General features: G+C 51.0%; 1 protein-coding gene across 1 annotated transcript; it reads left to right on the forward strand.

The window, feature by feature from the left end:
* Positions 1–6,947: 6,947 nt before the first annotated feature.
* On the forward strand, positions 6,948–19,132 carry WDR24 (WD repeat domain 24). The gene is made up of 9 exons (XM_032794676.2): positions 6,948–7,933; positions 9,091–9,268; positions 10,289–10,964; positions 12,613–12,728; positions 13,040–13,161; positions 14,272–14,376; positions 14,629–14,966; positions 16,638–16,822; positions 18,504–19,132. The coding sequence occupies exons 1-9, from the start codon at positions 7,453–7,455 to the stop codon at positions 18,670–18,672; spliced, it is 2,370 nt and encodes a 789-aa protein (XP_032650567.1). The 5' UTR covers positions 6,948–7,452; the 3' UTR covers positions 18,673–19,132.
* The last annotated feature ends 1,086 nt before the right edge of the window (positions 19,133–20,218 follow it).

Consider the following 20,218-nt stretch of genomic DNA (forward strand, 5'->3'; position numbering starts at 1 on the left):
TGTAATGAGCCTGCACTCCACAGCCCATGACCTGCTATGGACACAGACCATCAAACATCCCTCCTCAAGGGGTCCGACAGACTGCAGCCCCACAGCTTCTGTCTGGCTCCTCACCCTCTGCAAACCTAATGGGCAGTCCCGGAAGTGTCCTGTAGATGCCAGGACCATTCCTTGATCAACTCCTGAACACCTGGCTTCAACCTTAGCTTGATTTTGGACTTTGCCTTCTGACTCAAACACCTGACTTGGACTCTGACCCTTGGTATCGATGCTGGCCTGGAATCTGACTGTGCACTTCTACGCTACTCTCTGCATCAAATTTGCCCCCGTTCTGACCCTTGGTCCTGACTGCATGTGTTGGGATCTTGACACATTGTTCTGCTAAATATGAATCGCTATCTCACATTTTGAGACAATATCCAGCAGTCCAACATGCCTGCATAAGGAGCCATAATAAAATGTGTGAGATTTTGGTAAAAGAGGCAAGGAAACTTTAGTGAGTTGTATATCAGGAACCAAAACTACACACTGAAGATGGTGAACTGAGAAAAACAGATCTTTTATTTGCAAAAGATGGAACAGCCCATATGGTCGATGTCACTGTTTGTTTTGAATATAGGGAGAAAGCATTCATGAACACAGTGGCAGAGAAAGCACCATATATACTTGATCATAAGCTGGTTCGTTTATAAGCCGACCCCTCAAGAGGGATAAGTAAAAATGGAAAATTTTTATAACTCATTCATAAGCCGACCCTATAATTCAGGGGTCAGCAAACTTTGGCTCCCGGGCCAACAGGATAAGCTGCTGGTGGTCCGAGATGGTTTGTTTACCTCGAGCATCCACAGGCACAGAGGTAAACCTAAGTAAACAAAGTGTCCTGGCGCACCAGCTGCTTACACTGACGGGCCGGGACAGCAACTGATGGGGAAATTTTTTTGGGTGGAGAAGCTGGGGCTCAGGGGAGTAACCCCTGTGACCATCCCCCACATGACCCCACTCCTAGCCTAGGACCTCCACACTCTCCCCATCCCTTCCCACCTTATCTGGGGAGAGCCAGGGGAAGATGTCTCTGACCTGGCTGGAGCTGCTCCGGCAGGCTGGGCAGCGTGGCCAAAGCCTGCTCTGGCAGGCAGGGCGGTGCGGACGCAGCCTGCTCCGGTGGGCCAGACTGGGTGGCGCAGCCGCAGCATGTTCCAGAGGGCTGGGCCAGGCAGTATGGCTGTAGTGTGCTCCGGCGCCCAGAGGCGTGGCCAAAGCCTGCTCTAGAGGGTGGGGCCGAGCGGCACAGCTGCAGCCTGCCAGCCCCGGAGCTGCAGCTGCTTTGGAGGCTGGGGGAAGAGCAGGCATGGCCAGAAGTGGAGAGACTATGGCCCCCGCTCTTCCCTTCTGTCTCTGTTGGCTATGCTGCATCTCCTTGCTCCCTCCGTTGGGGGGAGAGGCTGTGTCCCACCTCCCATTCATAAGCCTTCCCCCATCTCTGGTGCTTCCCTTTTTTACTAAAAAAAAGTTCGGCTTATGAACGAGTATATATGGCACAATATTATCAGTCTGTGACTGAACAATTAAAAAAATTGACAGGGGCCAAACAGGTCACCTATGATGGTTTCCCCACCAGTGTGAGAAGGAATGGCATAAGATAAATGACAAGCTATTATCACATCTTGGGATGTTGAACTACAGGCAAGGACAAGCAACTAGACTGTTCAATCAGAAAGGCCTGCTGAACTCCACAGATATCAACATCTTTGCCAGCATAGGGAAGGGAGCTAGCAACCCGGCTGATACCAAGCTTGATGGTACTCCAAGGCGACATGCAGAAATCTCCTAACAACTATACCCCTTAATTCATGACTGTGTTCACTGAACATGGCAAAGTGGGTTGGATGGTCCATCTGGAGTATGGCCTGAAATAACCTGAAAAAGAAACCTGCGGAGAGAGGGGTTCAAATAGCCAAACAGGGCCAGGGCAAGGATGTTTCGCGCCCTAGGCGAAACTTCCACCTTGTGCCCTCCCCCATACCCGAGCCTCCACCCTGAAGGCACCTCCCCCCTCCGCCTGAGGCTCCCCTGCAGCAGCTCCACCCCCCACCCTGAGGCACCCCCCCTGCCCCAGCTCCCCCGCTCCACTCCACCGAGCAAAGTACGTTCGTGCTTCACTTCTCCCGCCTCCCAGGCTTGCGGCGCCTAAGCTGATTGGCGCCGCAAGCCTGGGAGGCAGGAGAAGTGAAGCAGCTCACCCCTGCTCCACCTCCTCCCCGAGCATGCCGTCGCTGCTTCACTTCTCCAGTCTCCCAGGTTCCTCTTGTACAAAGCAGGGTTACTATTATAATGACACATCATCAGTAGGCTAAAACTAACCTGTCTCATGGCATTTGGTGTGTGTGCTTGGCTGAAGAGCTAGTGGGGCAAGCTACCATCCATGAGATTATGACTGAACCCTGTTAAACCAGAATTCCCCCTAAACACAAAGATACATCAGTAACACGGAGCCTTGGTAAGCCTTGGATAGCAGACCACCCTTTCTGTGGAGGCAGAGCATTCTGCAGAGAGCCATTAGTGTCAGGACTGGAGTGTGGACAGAAGGGAACCACCTCTCACCCACAGTGCATCACATGTTCATGAGGATCCTGGTGCTAAACCATTCGTAGATGACCTAATTATGGGTCAGGATTTCATGTGCAGCAGAGCAGCTATCTCACTGCAATCTATTGAAAGTCTGAATTTGTCTCTCTTAACTAGAGAGAGATAAATTTTAAGTAATTTTAAGTGGTAAGGCTGAATAATCAGAATTAGTTACAAAGAAATAAAAAGATAAGCACACAAGCTAATTCTTAAACTTTACCAAGTTAAGGGTGTGATGTTGCACTCCATATGCTTTATGGAAATATGCTTATGAAGATAACATAACTAGAATATGCTTTACATTAAATACCCCGTGTAGGGTGTCATTAGAAAGCTTGTAATCTACTAAGTGTTTTTCATCCTATTTGTTTGCATGTATTATTTCTATATGTGGAGTTAGGAGAATAAGCCCTGGTCTACACTAGGGGGATGGGAAATCAATCTAAGTTACACAACTTCAGCTAAGTGACTAACGTAGCTGAAGTCGACATACTTAGATCGACTTACCATGGTATCTTCACCACGGTGAGCTAACTGCTGCTGCTCCCCTGTCAACTCTGCCTGTGCCTCTCATGGCACTGGAGTACAGAATTGGACGGCAGAGGGCTCAGGGGTCGATTTATCGCATCTAAATGAGACATGATTAATTGATTCCTGCTGGATCAATCACTGCCTGCCAATCCAGCGGATAGTGTAGACATACCCTAAAACAGGCTTGCACAACATGCGGCCCGTGGGGGCTCACTGTGCGGCCCGTAGTGGGGAATCAAAGGGCTCTGGGCTGCCAGCAGCGGCGGGGAGCCGAGCCCTTTAAATCACAGCCGCAGCCACAATTCAAAAGACTCTGAGCTGCCTGCAGCAACGGGGAGCCCAGAGCCCTTTAAATCCCAGCTGCAGCCAGGATTCAAAAGACTCTGAGCTGCCCGCAGCAGCGGGGAGCCCAGAGCCCTTTAAATCTCAGCCGCGGCTGGGATTCAAAAGACTCTGAGCTGCCCGCAACCGCGGGGAGCCCAGAGCCCTTTAAATCCCAGCCACAGCCAGAATTCAAAAGACTCTGAGCTGCCCGCAGTGGTGGGGAGCTCAGAGCTTTTTAAATCTCAGCCACGGCCAGGATTCATAGGGATCTGGGCTGCCCGCAGCCACGGGGAGCCCAGAGTCCTTTAAATCCCAGCCGCAGCCGGGATTCAAAAGGCTCTGAGCTGCCCACAGTGGTGGGAAGCCCAGAGCTCTTTAAATCCCAGCCATAGCCGAAATTCATAGGGCTCTGGGCTGCCCGCAGCCCCAGGGAGCCCTGACTCCTTTAAATCTCAGCTGCGGCCGGGAATCAAAGGGCTCTGGGCTGCCCACAGAGATTCCCAGGCGTGGCTGAGATTTAAAGGGCTCAGGGCTCCCCACAGCTGCAGGCAGCCCAGAGCCCTTTAAAATCCTGGCCGGGACTCCAGCGGATGGGCTGGGGCTGGGATTTAAAGGGCTTAGGCTCCCCTCAGCGGCAGGAGTTCTGGGGCCTTTAAATCCCTGCCCCAGCCCCACAAAGCTCCGCATTCCCCTAGCCGCCAGAGCCCCGGGCCCTTTAATTTGCCCCTGAGGGTTCCCAGCCACTTCTTCAGCTGGAAGCCCCTGGTTGATTTAAAATCAGGTATCACCTCCCCACCCCCAACCCTTCTTTTTGGCCCGCAGCTGCTTTGGTGGAGTGGCGCTGGGGAAGGAGGGTTTGTTTCTGCAGGGCTGGGCAGTGCTGGGGCAGGGTGTTTCCACGAGACCGGGGGAGTGGGGGGAGGGGTTCAGCCTTCAGCTGTTTTCTTTGGAGTAATGTGGCCCTCCCCGCTTTATGAGTTGTGCAGACCTGCCCTCAAATATAAATTTGTATCACTGATGTAAACAGATTAAGTGGAGGCCTTAAGGGTGCTCCAGAAACAACCAGTTGTAAATGGCCTTAGTTACTTGAAAGCCTTCCTGTGTACCTGTGGGTCAGTCCATGGGGAATGGAGACTAGGGGTCTTACAGTGACATGTGACCATAACAAATCACCACCATATAAAAGTGGTGAACATGGGGTACAGGGTGTCACACCCTAACATTAGCAAGGGAAGCCCTATCTTTAGGAAAACTGATTAGGAGAACCCAATGGGCCTAAGCCTAGCCTGGGAATCTCTACCCTAGCCCAGGGAGCCTTTAGTAACCCTAGCTGGGGGACCACAATGGGCATCAAGTCTAATCCTAGTCCTGAAATCACTACCCATAGTAACCCTGACCCTAGCCTGGGGGGCCCTCCCTTCAGTAACCCCAGCGGAGTGACCCCAAAGAGCCCCTGGGAATCCCTGGACTTAGTACCCCTAAATCTTCCCAGGGATACCCCTTAGTACCCTAACCCCAGTCCGCTTCTCCCCTCCAGCCGCCTCACCCTCTGCTGGGCTCCAGCTCCCTCCCTGCGCCTCCCCTGCCCGGCCCGGCCCGGCCCGGCCCGCGGCCAATGGCTCCGGCCGATGGGGGGGGGCGCTAACCGGCGGCGGAAAGGCGGCGGGAGCGGAGCACGGCGCGCGTTTCCCGTGGCTCTGGGGGAGCCGGAGGGCCTAAGTTATCCGTTCCCGGTAGGTGCCGGGCGGGCTCCAGCCCGGGCCGCGTCCCCGTGTTTGCTGGCTGCGGCCTTGTCCTAGCCACTCCGGCCCGACGGGAGGGGAAAGGGAGCATTGGCTGCCGGGGCAGGGGGACGGGGGTGGAGGTGGGGGGGCTAAGGAAGGGCATGAGGACAGGGAAGGGTGGGAGAGGGGGGGGTAAGGAAGGGGCAGGACATGGAGGTATGGGGTAAGGAGAAGATGGGGGACTGAGGTAAGGGTGGGGGGGGTAAGGAAGAGAGTGGGAGGGACCAAAGGTAGGGGGCAGGGGGTAAGGAACGGGCAGGAAGACTGAGGATAGGTGTTGTGGGGGGGGAAAGGAAGAGGGGAGGAGGGGTGGGGAGTAAGGAAGGAGCAGGGGGACTGAGGGGAGGGGGCAGGGGTATGGAAGGGGGGCCATGGGCTGCCAGGGGAGGAGGTGGAGATTAAGAAAGGGATTGGGAGGAGCTATTCTAAGCAGGGAGACCCAGGCTACTAGCTCCTTTTTAAAGAGCCCCATCACCCGAAACTGTCCACCCTTCCGCTAATCAGTAACCCATGGTGACTCCTGCCCTTCTCTGTAGGGAGCAACCAGACCCATGGCTGTAAAGGGTAGGCAACTGACTGCTTTGTTGTCTTGGTCCCCTCTCTACATGAGGTTCCAACATCCAAGGTTGCGGTTGCTGTGATTGCCTGGAGATCCATTATATCATTACTTTTCTGTATGCTTTGGGGCACCTTGAGGAATGTTACAGGGCAGCGGGTTGTGTGAAACCAGAATGTGTTTGTCACTGAGGTTTAGTAACATGCCAAGGCTTCTTTCCATCTCTTGGGAAGATCTCAAAATGGATGAGAGGATTTCAATGCTGGTGAACAGTTATCTATAACACGGTTTCTTAACATGGGTGGGGATCCAAAATTGGGTTGCCAGAATGTTTCAGAGGGTCTTGTGCCAGTTCCCATCCCAAAAGGGTGGCTGGGCTCACCTCCCTGCTCCAGGCACTGCAACCTCTGGGATCTCAGTGCCACGTAGATGTGTCCGGGTGGCCAAATTTGAGTGATGGCACTGCAACCCCATGTGCCAGGTCACAACTCCACTTCCACAATTTGGTCCCAGTGCTGCAACCCCAGAGTTTGCAATACCTGGAGTGGCAAGCCAAGCCCAAGAGCTATACAACACAAGAGCTGCCACTATGGGTTGAGTGCTGCGCAGGACCTGACTGAAAGCTTGCCCCAAGGCCTCCACCCCTAGACTATTTACGAGGTTGCGTCAGGCCATAAACATTTATAAATGGGTCCTGAGTCCAAAAAGGTTGAGAAAACCCTAGCTCGGTGATCCTGCTGCCCTGTCTTCATATTGGTGCCAGTGAGAAAGTATGAGAACTGTGCGGCAAACGTGGCTCTAGAATGAGGGATGCTTGGCATTTTCTCAGCAGAAAGGCCTAGGATTGGAGTTTCAACTCTAATTTCACCGCATTAGGTGGATCCTCCATGGCTGAGGTATGTTGTCAGTATGGAGAGCTTGCCCCATTGCTGCCTATGCTGTAGTTATCTGGATAACAAACACTGCCTCCCTCTCTACTGCAGTCACTCTTCAGCACTAAATTTACTATTAGAACAAAAATAAAATTCTTTCTCTGGTGCTTGCACCAATTTGGGCATTATGACCTTATGATGAAGAAGTCTGCAGTCTAATCCTGTTATGTCTTGTGTTACTGAACAGCTCATTGGCTCACTTCTGTCCTTGTCACTGCATTTTGCCTTCTGAGGGATTCTTGTCTTGCTTTACAGGCCCTTACTGAGAGCTTCAGCAAGAGTTGTTCCTGCAAGAGGGGTGTTTTCTCAGATATTTGAATTAAGAAGGAAACTGAAATCTCTGAAAGGTTAACATGGACTTACTGGAAAGTACATGCAGGGGGTGACCAAAGAGACACCAGGGCTGAATCTGGGCTATTCTGTTAAGTGGCTGTGCAGTAGTTTCTGTAGTTAAAGACTGATTGATTAATGTGATAAGGAAAAGTGGTATGCAAGTCCAGTTGGAACAGCAGAAAGAGAATCCTAGATGCTGCATAAATCGATTTATTTGCTTTCAAGGTTTTAATGAGGTCTGCAAGCAGTTGGTGGAAATGGACTCACCTGTGAGAATGCTCCATGTGGAGATATAAGTCTCAAAGCCTTCTCTTTGGGCAGGGCATCCAGTGGTGTCTAAAGAGAGGAAATCACACAGAGGACAACCATGGAGAAAATGGCCAGGGTTACCACTGCCCTTGGTGGCAACACCATCACTGGACGTACCATGTTCTGTCACCTGGATGCCCCTGCTAATGCCATCAGTGTGTGTCGTGATGCTGCTCAGGTGGTGGTAGCTGGCCGCAACATCTTCAAGATCTATTCAATAGATGAAGATCAGTTTGTGGAGAAGCTAAACTTGCGTGTTGGCCGTAAACCATCCCTGAACTTCAGCTGTGCTGATGTGGTGTGGCATCAGATGGATGAGAACCTGTTGGCCACAGCAGCTACCAATGGTGTGGTTGTGACCTGGAACCTTGGGAAGCCATCCCGTAACAAACAGGACCAGCTGTTCACTGAACACAAGCGGACAGTTAACAAAGTGTGCTTCCATCCCACTGAGGTGTATATGCTCCTCAGTGGCTCCCAGGATGGCTATATGAAATGCTTTGACCTACGCAAGAAAGATTCTGTCAGCACCTTCTCTGGTAAGGGCTCTGGCCATGTCTACACTGCAGAGCCTATGCTGGGATAGGCTGCATAATGTGGACACAGTGTTAGCCGACAGAAGAGGAGTTCTTCCGGTATAGTAATGTCATCTTCCCATACAGTGTTAGCTAATATGACAGAAGAGTGCATCTGTCGGCATAGTTGTTTCTCCACTGTGGGTTTTGTTGGCATAGCTATGTTACTACGGCTGTGGTTTTTTCACACTCCTAACCAACATAGCTATGCCAGTATAAATTAAGTTTAGACCAAGCCCCAATCTTGGGTCCACTTGGCCAGTGTTCTGTGTGTTAGGATGCTTATTGCATATGCTGCAGGCTGGAGTTGTCAATTATCACCTTAAGTAAGGGGAAAATACCAGATAATTCCCTATGTTCCAGACCTTTGTCCCTCTGATCTCTTTGTGGTTCATTGTGGTAAAGATTTACCCCTTCTGGGGCTATGATGATTCAAGGAAGGGATTAGGGGACAGAATCCCTGCTGGTGGGACTTCTAGTCTGTAGCAGCCAGTTATATAAGCCTATGCCATTATCATCTGGGGTCTCAGGCTCACGACATGCAGCTTTTTGGTCTGATTTGAAAATTGTGTGTAGCCGATGTCTAGAGCTGCATTATCTGTGTCAGTTGTTAGGATAGTGTTAGAGCTGCTGGGTGATGGTTGATCTGCTTCCCATTGTCCCTGAATCATACCCTCTTCCCAACCACATCCCAACTCAGTTGCCCATATCTGGTACCTTGAAGTCTGGTACCTGAGGAAAGCAGTAGTTTTAATGACAAAGTTACTGACTGGGTAAGGGAGATAGACTAGGACAAAAGAAGTGTGATGGACAGGTGCTGGATTGACAGCTCTGAAGTTCTCTATTTATGGACTACGTAGGGCAGAAGCAGTGCCAGCTCTGCAAAGGAAACTGTTTTGAACTGGGGTGGTTACTGGTTTCCCTTGGAGCATTAGTAGAGGTGATTTCTGCTTTTCCTACACCCAGGGTGCACTGGATTGAGTCCAGGAGAGAATCAAGCTGGCCTGCCATTGGCAGCTTATTGTAGACCCTGTCTAGCAAACATGAGTGTTACCATCACCAGGAGGAATGACTTTGCTGGGGCCCTATCAGATCTGGTCTACATTCCTATTGTCCCTCAGGCCAGTCGGAAAGCGTGCGCGATGTGCAGTTTAGCATCCGTGATTACTTCACCTTTGCTGCAACCTTTGAGAATGGGAACGTGCAGCTGTGGGACATCCGCCGGCCAGACCGCTACGAGAGGATGTTCACAGCTCACAATGGGCCTGTTTTCTGCTGTGACTGGCATCTAGAAGACAGGTATGTGCTATACCTACCACTCCAGTTGAGCCCCGCTCTGCCCATGGCAATCACTCTGTCTTGTCAAAAAATTTCTGAAGGTGGTGCCTTCACACAGTGGTTCTGTGAGAACTGACCGGTGGGGTGCTGAGAACTTGATGGGCACACGACTCGATCCTGAATATCGGAAGGAACAGCGTGGCTTATAAAACAAGTCATTCTTGCTGTTCTGTGGGATAGCCAGCAGTAACTAGTAAACCAGAAGTGAGCTGCTGGAGCTGGGCAATATCAGGTTCGTCTAGCATGTTTCACCAACTTGATCAGCTCAGGAGGTGAGAGGGCTGCTTTAAAACACAGCTTGCTTGTGTCTTAGGCACATTTGCCATCCTGCCATTAGGTATAAACTGAGATTCACTGGGGGGAAAAGTCTTTCCCAGTAAATAATTAATTTATACTAAAAAAAAAAATGTTGCATGCAACTCCTGGACCCTGAACAGCCTCCTGGAACTCCTTGTCCATCTGGTGCTGGGGAGCTGTTTTCACAAGCTGAGAGAAGCACAAAGTACGTAAAATTAGCCGTTTTGTCCTCTGCTTTTATTTGTGGGGGGTAGAGGGGAGCGGGAAGCCCCTCTCATTTTCACTGACTGAAATGCAAAGGGCAGTTTGCCTTAAATCAGGGGAACCAAATTTTCTCAGCTGGAGGGCCTCACCTAATCTGAATAAAATGGAAGATATTGCATCCTCCCTTTTGTTTAATATGCAGGTGTAGTCTGTGGGAACTACAGGTCCCAGCATGCACGGTTCTCTTTTGATATGGTTGGAATCTGCACGCTGGGACCTGTAGTTTTGGTGAGCTATGCTTCCATGCTAAAAGAGAGGGTGCCCCAAGGCCTGTGCTTGTTTAGTGCCATGTAGCTGGCAGGCAGCACTCTGACCACCTGTAGCTTAAAAGGCTTGCATAAAAAGCCAATAATCCAAGATCAACTTTCAGGACATTTCTCCGGTTAATGCTTCTGATTGTTCCTTTCTCCCTGTTGCCAGGGGCTGGCTGGCGACAGGAGGCCGAGATAAGATGGTGAAGGTCTGGGACATGAACACCAACAGGGCCAAAGAGATCTATTGCGTCCAAACCATAGCCTCTGTGGCAAGGGTCAAGTGGCGGCCTGAATGTAAGCACCACATCGCCACCTGCTCCATGATGGTGGACCACAACATCTACGTGTGGGACGTGCGGCGCCCCTTCATCCCGTCTGCCATGTTTGAAGAGCACAAGGACGTCACCACAGGTATCGTGTGGCGCCACCTGCACGATCCCTACTTCCTCCTCTCGGGCTCCAAGGACAGCACCCTTTACCAGCACATCTTCAAGGACGCCAGCCAGCCCATTGACAGGGCCAACCCTGAGGGCCTGTGCTACAGCCTCTTTGGGGACCTGGCCTTCGCAGCCAAAGAAAGCCTGATCTCCTCTGACTCCAACCGCAAGCCCTACATCGGTGACAGGCGGCATCCTATCTTCTTCAAGCGTAAGCTGGACCCCACGGAGCAGTTTGAGTACATCTCTTCTTCCAGTGCCCTGAGTGTCTTCGAGACAGACCTGGAGAGTGGCAGCATGGATTGGTTTGTGAGAACAGCCAAGCAGTATGCGCTGGCAGGGAGACCCCTAGCAGAGCTGTGTGACCACAATGCCAAGGTAGCCAAAGAGCTTGACCGTGACCAGGTATGTGCAACCCTCTAACAGCCTGTGGGAAGGGAGAGGCAGGCTCTGTTTTTTTTATTAGCTGAGCCTTCAAGCCAAACTGGCTGGCATAGGAAGCCTTGATCGTATGTATAGCCAGGTACCATGTGGAGACAGGTCATGCGGGCTGTAGCGAATGTCTGGTTATCTGCTGCCCTCTAATGAGAACAGCTATACATAGTGTAAATTTACATACATTTACTGCATCTCTGTACTCTTAGCATAGTGATTTCTGAGCTGTTTCTGGCTGCTAATGTTTGTTTTGACAGGGTGTCTCATGAAATCTCATTGGCCAGATTAATGCAGATTGGTTTGGATTGGAGTCCTGTCAGAAGGACTGTCCATGCTGCCTGATGGGTGCAATGGCAAACTGCAGAGCACTGAGCTGGGGAGAGGAGAGGTGACTGGTGAGGTACTGCAGGCCTCCATGTCAGCTCTGTCTTTATTTAACATCTTTGCTCTGGAACAGAGAGTAACCTGCACTTTCATTAAATTTGTAGGCGATGCTAAATTGGGAAGAGTTGTGAGGACAGGGAAATGATACTAAACTGGATTTAGATCAGAAATGTAGGGCGAAAACAATACAGTGAGATCCCCCTTGGGCAAATGGTGATGGGGAAAATGATCCTCCCTATACAGATTCAGTGGGGGCAGAGGGTGGAGGGGAACCTAACAGAATGCAGAAAAGGTGTTAGATGGGCTACACCACCACCAGATCCTAAAGACTGGTCCCTGCTCCAGAGGAAGGGGAAAAGATCTCTTACTGATATGCTAGACCTAGTGATCTGTTCTGAGTCTAATACGATTTAGTATTTTCATTAATAACTTGGATGATGGAATCTAGAGCATGTGTACAAAATTTACAGATGACACCAGGCTGGGAGGGGTTGCAAGCACTTTGGAAGACAGGATTAAAATTCAAAATGACCTTGATAAGATAATTGGTCTGAAATTAACAAGATGAAATTCAATAAAAACAAGTGCAAGATAAATCACATGCACAAATACAGAAGGGGAACAACTGGCTAGACAGCAGTAATGCAGAAAAAGATCTGGGAGTTACAATGGATCACAAATTGAATATAAGCCAACAATATCTTGCAAAAAATGCAAATATTATTATGGAGTGTATTAACAGGAGTGTCATATGCAATACGTGGGAGGTATTTGTCGTGCTCTATTCCATGGTTATGAGGCCTCAGCTGGAGTACTGTGTCCAGTTTTGAGCACCACAGTTTGAGAAAGTTGTGAGCAATTTGAGAGTTCAGTCCAGAGGAAAACAACAAAAATGATGAAAAGTTCAGAAAACTTGACCCAGGAGGAAAGGTTGCGTAGCTCTGCCGATGTACCTGCACTGCTGGTGCTGTCTTGGGTTGCTGCCAGTTCCGTTACCTGAGAGGGCAGGAAAGATCTAGGGAACATTGCAGGATGGGGATGGATAGAAACTCTACATTGCAGCAGGTCCCCTCCCCACAGACACCACTGGTGAGGGACGATGCATGTCCTGCCTCAGACTTTCAGCTTGGGCCCTGAACTACGCTCCAGAAACCAACTTTCTGATGTTGTTGCCTTGGTTGACAGACAGTGGTAACAATCTAACCCTTCCCCTTCTCTCTCTCCTTGGGGGCAGGTTGCCCAGACATGGACGATGCTCCGAATTATTTACTCCAGCCCTGGCACTGTGCCCTCTGCTAACCTGAACCACAGCCTGGGGAAGGGCAGCACCTCCCTCCCACTCATGAACAGGTGAGCAGTCTAACCACGGCATCCCCTGATATGGCCCTGTTGGGAGGAAGTGGATGGGGAGGCCTGCACTGGCATACAGGGCGTATGTGGAAACTTGACTCGCTGATAGGAAAGGGGGAACCACTCTGGAGATGATTTCTTACACCAAGTTAGAGTCACTGAAGAGGAATTGGTTACTTCCCACTGGTCTAAGTCAGATGGGCCTTCCCAGTGGGCCGGCTCCTTCATTTCTATCAGAGTGGCAGCTGCTACTATGGCTTCTTTTAGCATGAGACAGAAATGGGCTAATGTGGGCCTGGCTTCTTTCCCAGCTTTAACCTGAAGGACATACCATCTGGGATAGGCAACGAGTCCAGATTGGAGCGCAGCAAAGGAGAGAGCCGATCCGAAAACATCCTCATGGATTCTTCCTCCACCTTAATCAACAACGATGGTAACATTTCAACGGCTGGGACAATGGCTAGCTTGGTAATAGGAGTCCAAAAATGCTCACTGTTTGGGATGCAATCCAAACAGTGAGGGGTTAAGTCACCGCCTGCCCTGTAACCTTGGATGTCTCAAATGCTTTGCTACTGTAACTCCCTGCTTGGGATATTCACAATCAGCAACAAGCATGACCCCGTCAGCTTGCCAACAACACACCATCACGCTCCGGGGTCTTTAGCTGCCTTGGTTACTACTCGCAGGGTGACCCCAGCACACTCCCACTCATCTTCCCTGCTCCCAGCAGAGTGATGGCCCACAGCTACCCTTAACTGTGCCAGTGTTTCTCCACTCTCAGATACTGTTCTGGTCCTTTTGAGCCCAACTGCCAGCCAGCAATGATCACAGATGCTCTTTTTGTCTTGGTTATTGTTAGCAGGTGACACAATCTCTCACTGGTCTGCACTGCACTGTGACGTCATCATCCTGTTGGGATGCAGTTCTAGTTCCAGTTAGAATCCCCCCTTTCTGGGGAACTCTGCCCCAACAACACCAGCCAAATCATGGTTGCAGAACCTCAGGCATTTTGATCAGCGAATGTGCAAATTGTCTGCAGATCATTGGCACAAGTCTCTTGAGGCTGGAGTCTGTCACTCTGGAATGTGGGAGGATTGGGATGGGACAGTGGATAGTGGTTAGAACAGAGAACTGGGAGTCAGGACTGCTGGGTCTTGCCCCAGCCCTATCACTGTAACGTGCAGTGTGACCCTTGACATATCACTTCCCACACCTCTGTGCCTCAGTTTTCCCATCTGTGGAAGGGACAATGCTGCAGCCCTCCCTCTATGAAGCACTTTGAGGTCATTGGATAGAAGGTGCTTTACCAATGCAGAGCACTGTGCCTTTCTGTCCCACCTTCACTCCAGCCCCAGGTCACTTTGTTGAGGGTGAGAGCAGAGACCATGCTGAGTTGGCAGCTGGGCTGAGGTTTGTGAGCAGCCTGCATTTTCTGCCATAGCGGCACAGGAAAGTGTGACAAGCTGTACTCCTGTAGGGAGATCCTGACCTAACTTGTCTTCTCTCTCTCTCTGCTCCTCCTCCTCTTTCTGTGCTCATCCAGAGAATGAGGAGACAGAGGGCAGCGACGTCCCTGCGGACTATCTCCTGGGGGATGTGGAGGGGGATGAGGATGAGCTGTACATGATGGACCATGAGAATCCCCATGGTGAGTTTGTTGTTCTGTGAATGCACACGCATGACTGCAGTGCCGCTGAGTCTCAGCAGAAGGTGCCTGTATGTACTCACTGCACTGGAGAGGATGCCAGCTCCCTCCTTGACTCCTTTGTCTGGTGGTGGTGTAGTTGCGTCTCTCCCAGGATATTAAAGAACAAGGTAGGTGATATTACCAGACCCACCTTGTGTCGCCTTTATGCATGGCACTACCCCTGCTCACTAAATAGGGCTTGTCTCTTTGCAGCCGAAGAGCAGGAATACATCCTCCCCCAGGAGGCCTTCCCCCTGCGCCATGAAATAGTGGACAACCCCTCGGCCCTGGACCACTTGCAGGACAAGGCAGACTCTCCTCATGTCAGTGGCAACGAGGCTGAGACTGTGTCCCTGACGCCTGTGGAGTCCTTCTCCCTCATCTCCATCTCCCACTCACTCTACGAGAACCGCCTGCCACCCGACTTCTTCAGCCCCATTGTCCGGGACATGCTCCTTTTCTACGCTGAGCAGGGGGATGTGCAGATGGCGGTGTCCGTGCTCATCGTGCTGGGCGACCGGATCAAGAAAGAGATCGATGAGCAAACCCAGGTATAGCGCTGTAGGGAGGAGGCACTTCCCAAAGAATGTCTTCTTCAGCAAAACTGCTGCATGTCCTCCCCTAGACTCTCATAACAATCCCTTGTATTTATACAGAGTCTTTCATTCAGAAGACCCCAGAGTGCTTTGCAAACTCTCCCTATAAGATACAAGGATCACTTATCTATTAGCGAAATGCAGCCACCTCTGGAGTAGGGAACGCGGGTGTTGGTTGCACAGCGAAGTCCCACAACAGTGAAAGCAAATGCTGTATCCAGTTGAAACTAGACAGAATTCTCTGGAGTGGAGCTGGCTCAATCACTGGGGCTAACAACCCACTTCTGCAGAAAGTGTCAGAGTGTCTACTGCCTCAGTACTGCCTCTGGTCTGAAAGGCAGTCTCACTAGGAGCACAGGACCTGCTTCCTGGTACAGTACCAACTTGAAGGGAGGATAGACACCTGCAGCATCACCAGCATCCTGAGGTTTTCCTTGGAGGCTCTTCTCCCTTTTGAGCACTGACCTCACCTGACCCTTTTGCCTTACAAGAAGTAAGGGAGCTGCTTGGCTGTAGGCATGTGTCGCTGCTCCAGACTAGCTTGGTATATTTATTTGGGCTTGTGAAAACACAGCTGTCCAGAGCTCTAAGTGCAGAACAGTTTGCCCTATAACACGGCATACAAATAACTCCAGTTGATTCATTGTCAGTGCTCCGATCTTCTCCTTTCATCGCACTGTCCCCCATGGAGAGTCCTGGGCAGACTTTGCATTGAGCAAACTCAGGGTCTGCTGGACTGGTGGGAAGGAAATTCCAGAGTCAAGGGCTGTCCACAGACAATGGCCTGCCCCAGCCAGATGTATCTATTGGCTCTCAGTTGTAGCGCCCGAGCTAATCTCGAGTTGGAGAGAAGGTGCAATGCCTTTACAGATCAAATCCAACACCTTAAATGGTACCTGGAAGCCGGTGCTGATTTTGGCACGCTGTCAGAGACGCTAAACAGACAGGCACCAGCCAAAGTGTGAGAGCCTCAGGGGTAGCCTGCATTGGAGCACATTTCAGTAACCCAGTCTGGAAGTGACAAAGGCATGGACAGCTGTAAGGAAGCCCACATTGAGCGTGAAGCTCCAGGCACAGATGGGGGAAGGCATTCCTGATACACTAACTGAAAGGGAGGTGGTGGGTGTTGGTTGAGGGCCTAGTCTGGTAACCTGTTTCTACACAGCTTGGGAGCACTGTGCTGGAGAATTGTCTCAGAATATATAGTAAGACCAAGCCACTGTAAATGAATAAGAAATAATGTTTCCAGCCGGAAAGGTACCACCAAGCAAGGAGTCGAGTTAGGCCATCAGTCTTCTGGACTGTGAGTTAAGAATTTTTTGGGAGCAAAGTGAATCATGCTTTTGGCTTTAGTTTCTCTCTGAGACAATACAAAGGCAGAAAGCTGCCAAGATCAGATCTCCTTAGGAATGTTACCATCCCAGCTAACTGTCTGTGCTGTAGAATAATCAATGCATGAAGTAGCTAGATGGTATACCCTTCTGCACCCCTCCTTGTTTGGACTAACATTTGATAGCCCCTTCTAAAGCCAATTTAACCTGAGGCTGGAGTCATAGGGAGGGGGTTTGGGTTCAGTAACTTTGCCCTCAGACCCTGATGTGTTTGCCCCCCCTCCCGCCATCCCAGGAGCACTGGTACACCTCCTATATCGACCTGCTGCAGCGCTTCCAGCTCTGGAATATCTCCAATGAGGTAATCAAACTGAGCACGTGCAGAGCCATCAACTGCCTCAACCAGGCCTCCACCACCCTGCATATCAACTGCAGCAACTGCAAGCGGCCGATGAGCAATAAGGGCTGGATCTGTGACAGGTGAGATGCCTTAGGGTGGAGGGGGAGTGGGGTGGGTGCCTTCATTTTGCAAAGGTTTGTCTGGAGGTAGCTAATGCATTATCCTGAAGTAATGTAATCTCCTGCCCAGTTCAGTTTCCATTATTATTATTTGTTTGTACTCCAGTAGCACCTAGAGGCCCCAATGAAGCTCACCCTATTGTGCTAGGCACTGTGCGTACACACTTACAAAGAGGTCCTGCCCTGAAAAGCTTACTCTAAATCAGGGGTCTCAAACTCAAATGAGCACAGGGGCCACATGAGGTCTAGTGCATTGGCCCAAGGGCTGCATCACTGACACCTCCACCCTCACTGCCCCCACTCCACCCCTTCCATGAGGCCCCACCCCTGCCCCACCTCTTCCCACCCCTTCTCCAATGTCCCTACCGCAACGCTGCCCCTTCCCTGGCACCAGAGGGTGCAGGAGGGGTCCCTGGTGTGGCAGGGGGCTCAGGGCAGGGATTTCAGGTGCAGGGTGTGGCAGGGGGCTCAGGGCAAGGAGTTGGGTGCAGGAGAGGTGTGGGGGTGCGGCAAGGGGCTCAGGGCAGGGAGTTGGGGTGTGAGCTCTGGCCCGGTGCCGCTTACCTAGAGCAGCTCCGGGGTTGCAGTGGCACACATTGGGGCCAGGGCAGGCTCCTGGCCCCACGCGCTGCACTGCTCTGCTCCAGGAAGCAGCTGGAACCATGGTCCCTGGGGGAGTGGGGGTGGGCACAGGGCTCCGCTGCTGCTCCTCCAGGTACCTCCCATGAAGCTCCCATTGGCTGCAGTTCCCTGCTTCCGGCCAATGGGAGCTGTGGGGGCAGTACCTTGAAGCAAGGCAATGCAGGAGCCCTCTGCCTCCTCCCCTCCAGCCTGAAGGGGACGTGCTGCCAGCCGCCTAAAGGAGCAGCGTGTGGCTCGTGGTGCGGCCACTGGCTGTAGTTTGCCCACCCCTGGCCTGGAGATAGGCAAAGGGGTGAGGTGGGGGGCACGCGGAGCTTGGTGGGCTGCACAGAAGAGCCCTGTGGCCCGCGTGTTTGAGTCCCTTGCTCTAAGTACACCCGACACAAGGTGGAGGGAAAACAGAGGCAGAGAGAGGTGAAGTGACTTGCCCAAGGTTACACAGCTGGCCAATGGCAGCACTGGGTATAGAACCCAAGTCCCCTGGCTCTCAGAGCACTATCCTAACCACTGAACCACACTGCAGAATGGAAACACAGTCTGCAGCTGGGGGGTCCCTTGTGATAACTAACGATCTGTGCTGATTCTGAATGGTAAACAGTCTTCCAAGCGTGTTCCCAGCCTGACCTGGGTTAAAGCTTCCTCCCCATGGTTCTGTTGGTTCTTTATAAGCTGTTTGATTTGTAGCTGATGTCATTGCTGTGAGGCACCCAGTGTCAGGCCCGAATATTATGTTTTTCCTGCTCTTTTGGGTTTCCGGTTTATAAACATCAGCAGCCCTGGCTGGCACAAGGCTGTTAGATACTGAAGGAGTTACAGTTTTGAGATGTGGGCAGGGATTGACTGAGCTCACACCCTGAGGAGTCTGCATTGATTGGAGGGGTCCTTGATCCAGCTGGGAGCTGAGTGGTACATGCCAGGGTTTCACTGCCTGACCTGGCCACTTGCCCTAGAGTGCTTTCTCTGCAGCTGATTCACCTGTAATCTTCTCTGTCTGGGCCAGGTGTCGGCAGTGTGCCAGCATGTGTGCTGTGTGCCACCATGTGGTGAAGGGCCTGTTTGTGTGGTGCCAGGGCTGCAGTCATGGTGGCCACCTGCAGCACATCATGAAATGGCTAGAGACCAGTTCACACTGTCCAGCGGGCTGCGGTCACCTGTGCGAATACACCTGAACTGAAAGGAACCAACCCTCAGCTGATGAGAGGTGGGATTCAGTCCCTGACCTGCTTGGAACCAACAGCAGATTGATCGCTGGTGCCTCTTGTTGGGTGGAGGTTTTGGAGTTACAGCCACTTGCCAGGAGAAGCTGTCTTGGGTTTTACAGAGGCAGCACCTCTTGGAGTATGCTATCCTTGAACAGGATTGAGAGTGAGGCTGACATTGCTTAGAGAAGGTTCCTCCACAGTGCTTGAAATACGGCAAAGCCTGCAACATCCAAGAGCCTTCCTGGACAGTTTTTCCTAGTCATTGTCTTCTATTTATTTTTGACTGGAGTGTAAATAATTTTGTATTAAAGGTACCAGAATATCATGTAAACGTAGTTCTTTATAAACCAATCTAATGAGCAAGACAGTCTGAGCCGGACTCTGAGCTACAACTTGACTTTTATACTGAATAAAAAAGAACAAAGTAGCTCCAGTGAGTCACTTGTTTGTATGCAGCTGCCACACTGAATAATCTAAGAACCCTGCTTTGTCCAGCTCTGGCTGCATGTGCATAGCATCTTGGCTGATTCTCCTTGTGGAAAGGAGTCTAATGATCAGTCCTGACCACAGTCTAATAGGCAACAATTCTTGGGAAAGGGAGTTATTAACCCGATTCCCCACCCAATCCCGCAAATGCTGAGCATAAGGTAACCTGCAATGTCCTCTGGAAAAGGAAAATCAGACAGATTGCATGCTTCATAATGAATAGGGCACTAGCCTCTGGAGACTTAGGGAACAGTCCTGATTAGTTCACTTATGATTTCAGCTTAACGTTCTCTTGTTCCTGGGGAATCTGGGGAGCTGAGACTAATGCCTTGGGCTGAGCAGAATCTACTTAGTCCCAGAGCTAGGAGTCAGGAGTCAACACCCTGGTATATGTGCTTAAACAAGTGATTTAACTTCTCCAAGCCTGCATTTTCCCCCATCTGTTAAATGGGCTTAAGTATCAAACTACTTTCAAAGGGAACCAGTTGAGAATCAATGTTTACACAGTGCTTTGAAAATGACAACTATACAGCTATAAAGGCCCCAAATTGGCTAGAATGGGGGGACACCCCTTTGGAGCAGATGCTACCACCTGTTCTCAGGGTCATAAACTTGTACAACCTGTTCCATGAGCACCTGGATTGAAACCCTGATTAGCATGACCCACGTACCAACTTTCAAGTTATCTGTGCTTCATGATGAGCCTCCTGCACAACTGCACGAACTCTCCCTTTGTGGATGCTGGCAGGAGCACATCCTAGGCTCCCGCTCTTCTTGAACAGAATTCTCCATCCTTGGGCCACCTACATACTTTCACAGCCCCAAGTTCTTGACATCCTCCAGCCCTTTGCCATGCTTCCTATAGGAGGGAAGAAGCAGCAGCAACCAACTAGCCTTTGCTTGTACTGATCCAGGCTGGCTCAGTCTGAGAAAACCTGGTGGAAAAGGGGGAAGCACAAGCACATAGGAGGGGAAGAGTCAACGGGACAGAACACAGGCTACAGGGGTGCAAAGCAGATGGAACTAG

Source organism: Chelonoidis abingdonii, chromosome 9, assembly GCF_003597395.2.
Source record: "Chelonoidis abingdonii isolate Lonesome George chromosome 9, CheloAbing_2.0, whole genome shotgun sequence".
NCBI lineage: Eukaryota > Metazoa > Chordata > Testudines > Testudinidae > Chelonoidis > Chelonoidis abingdonii.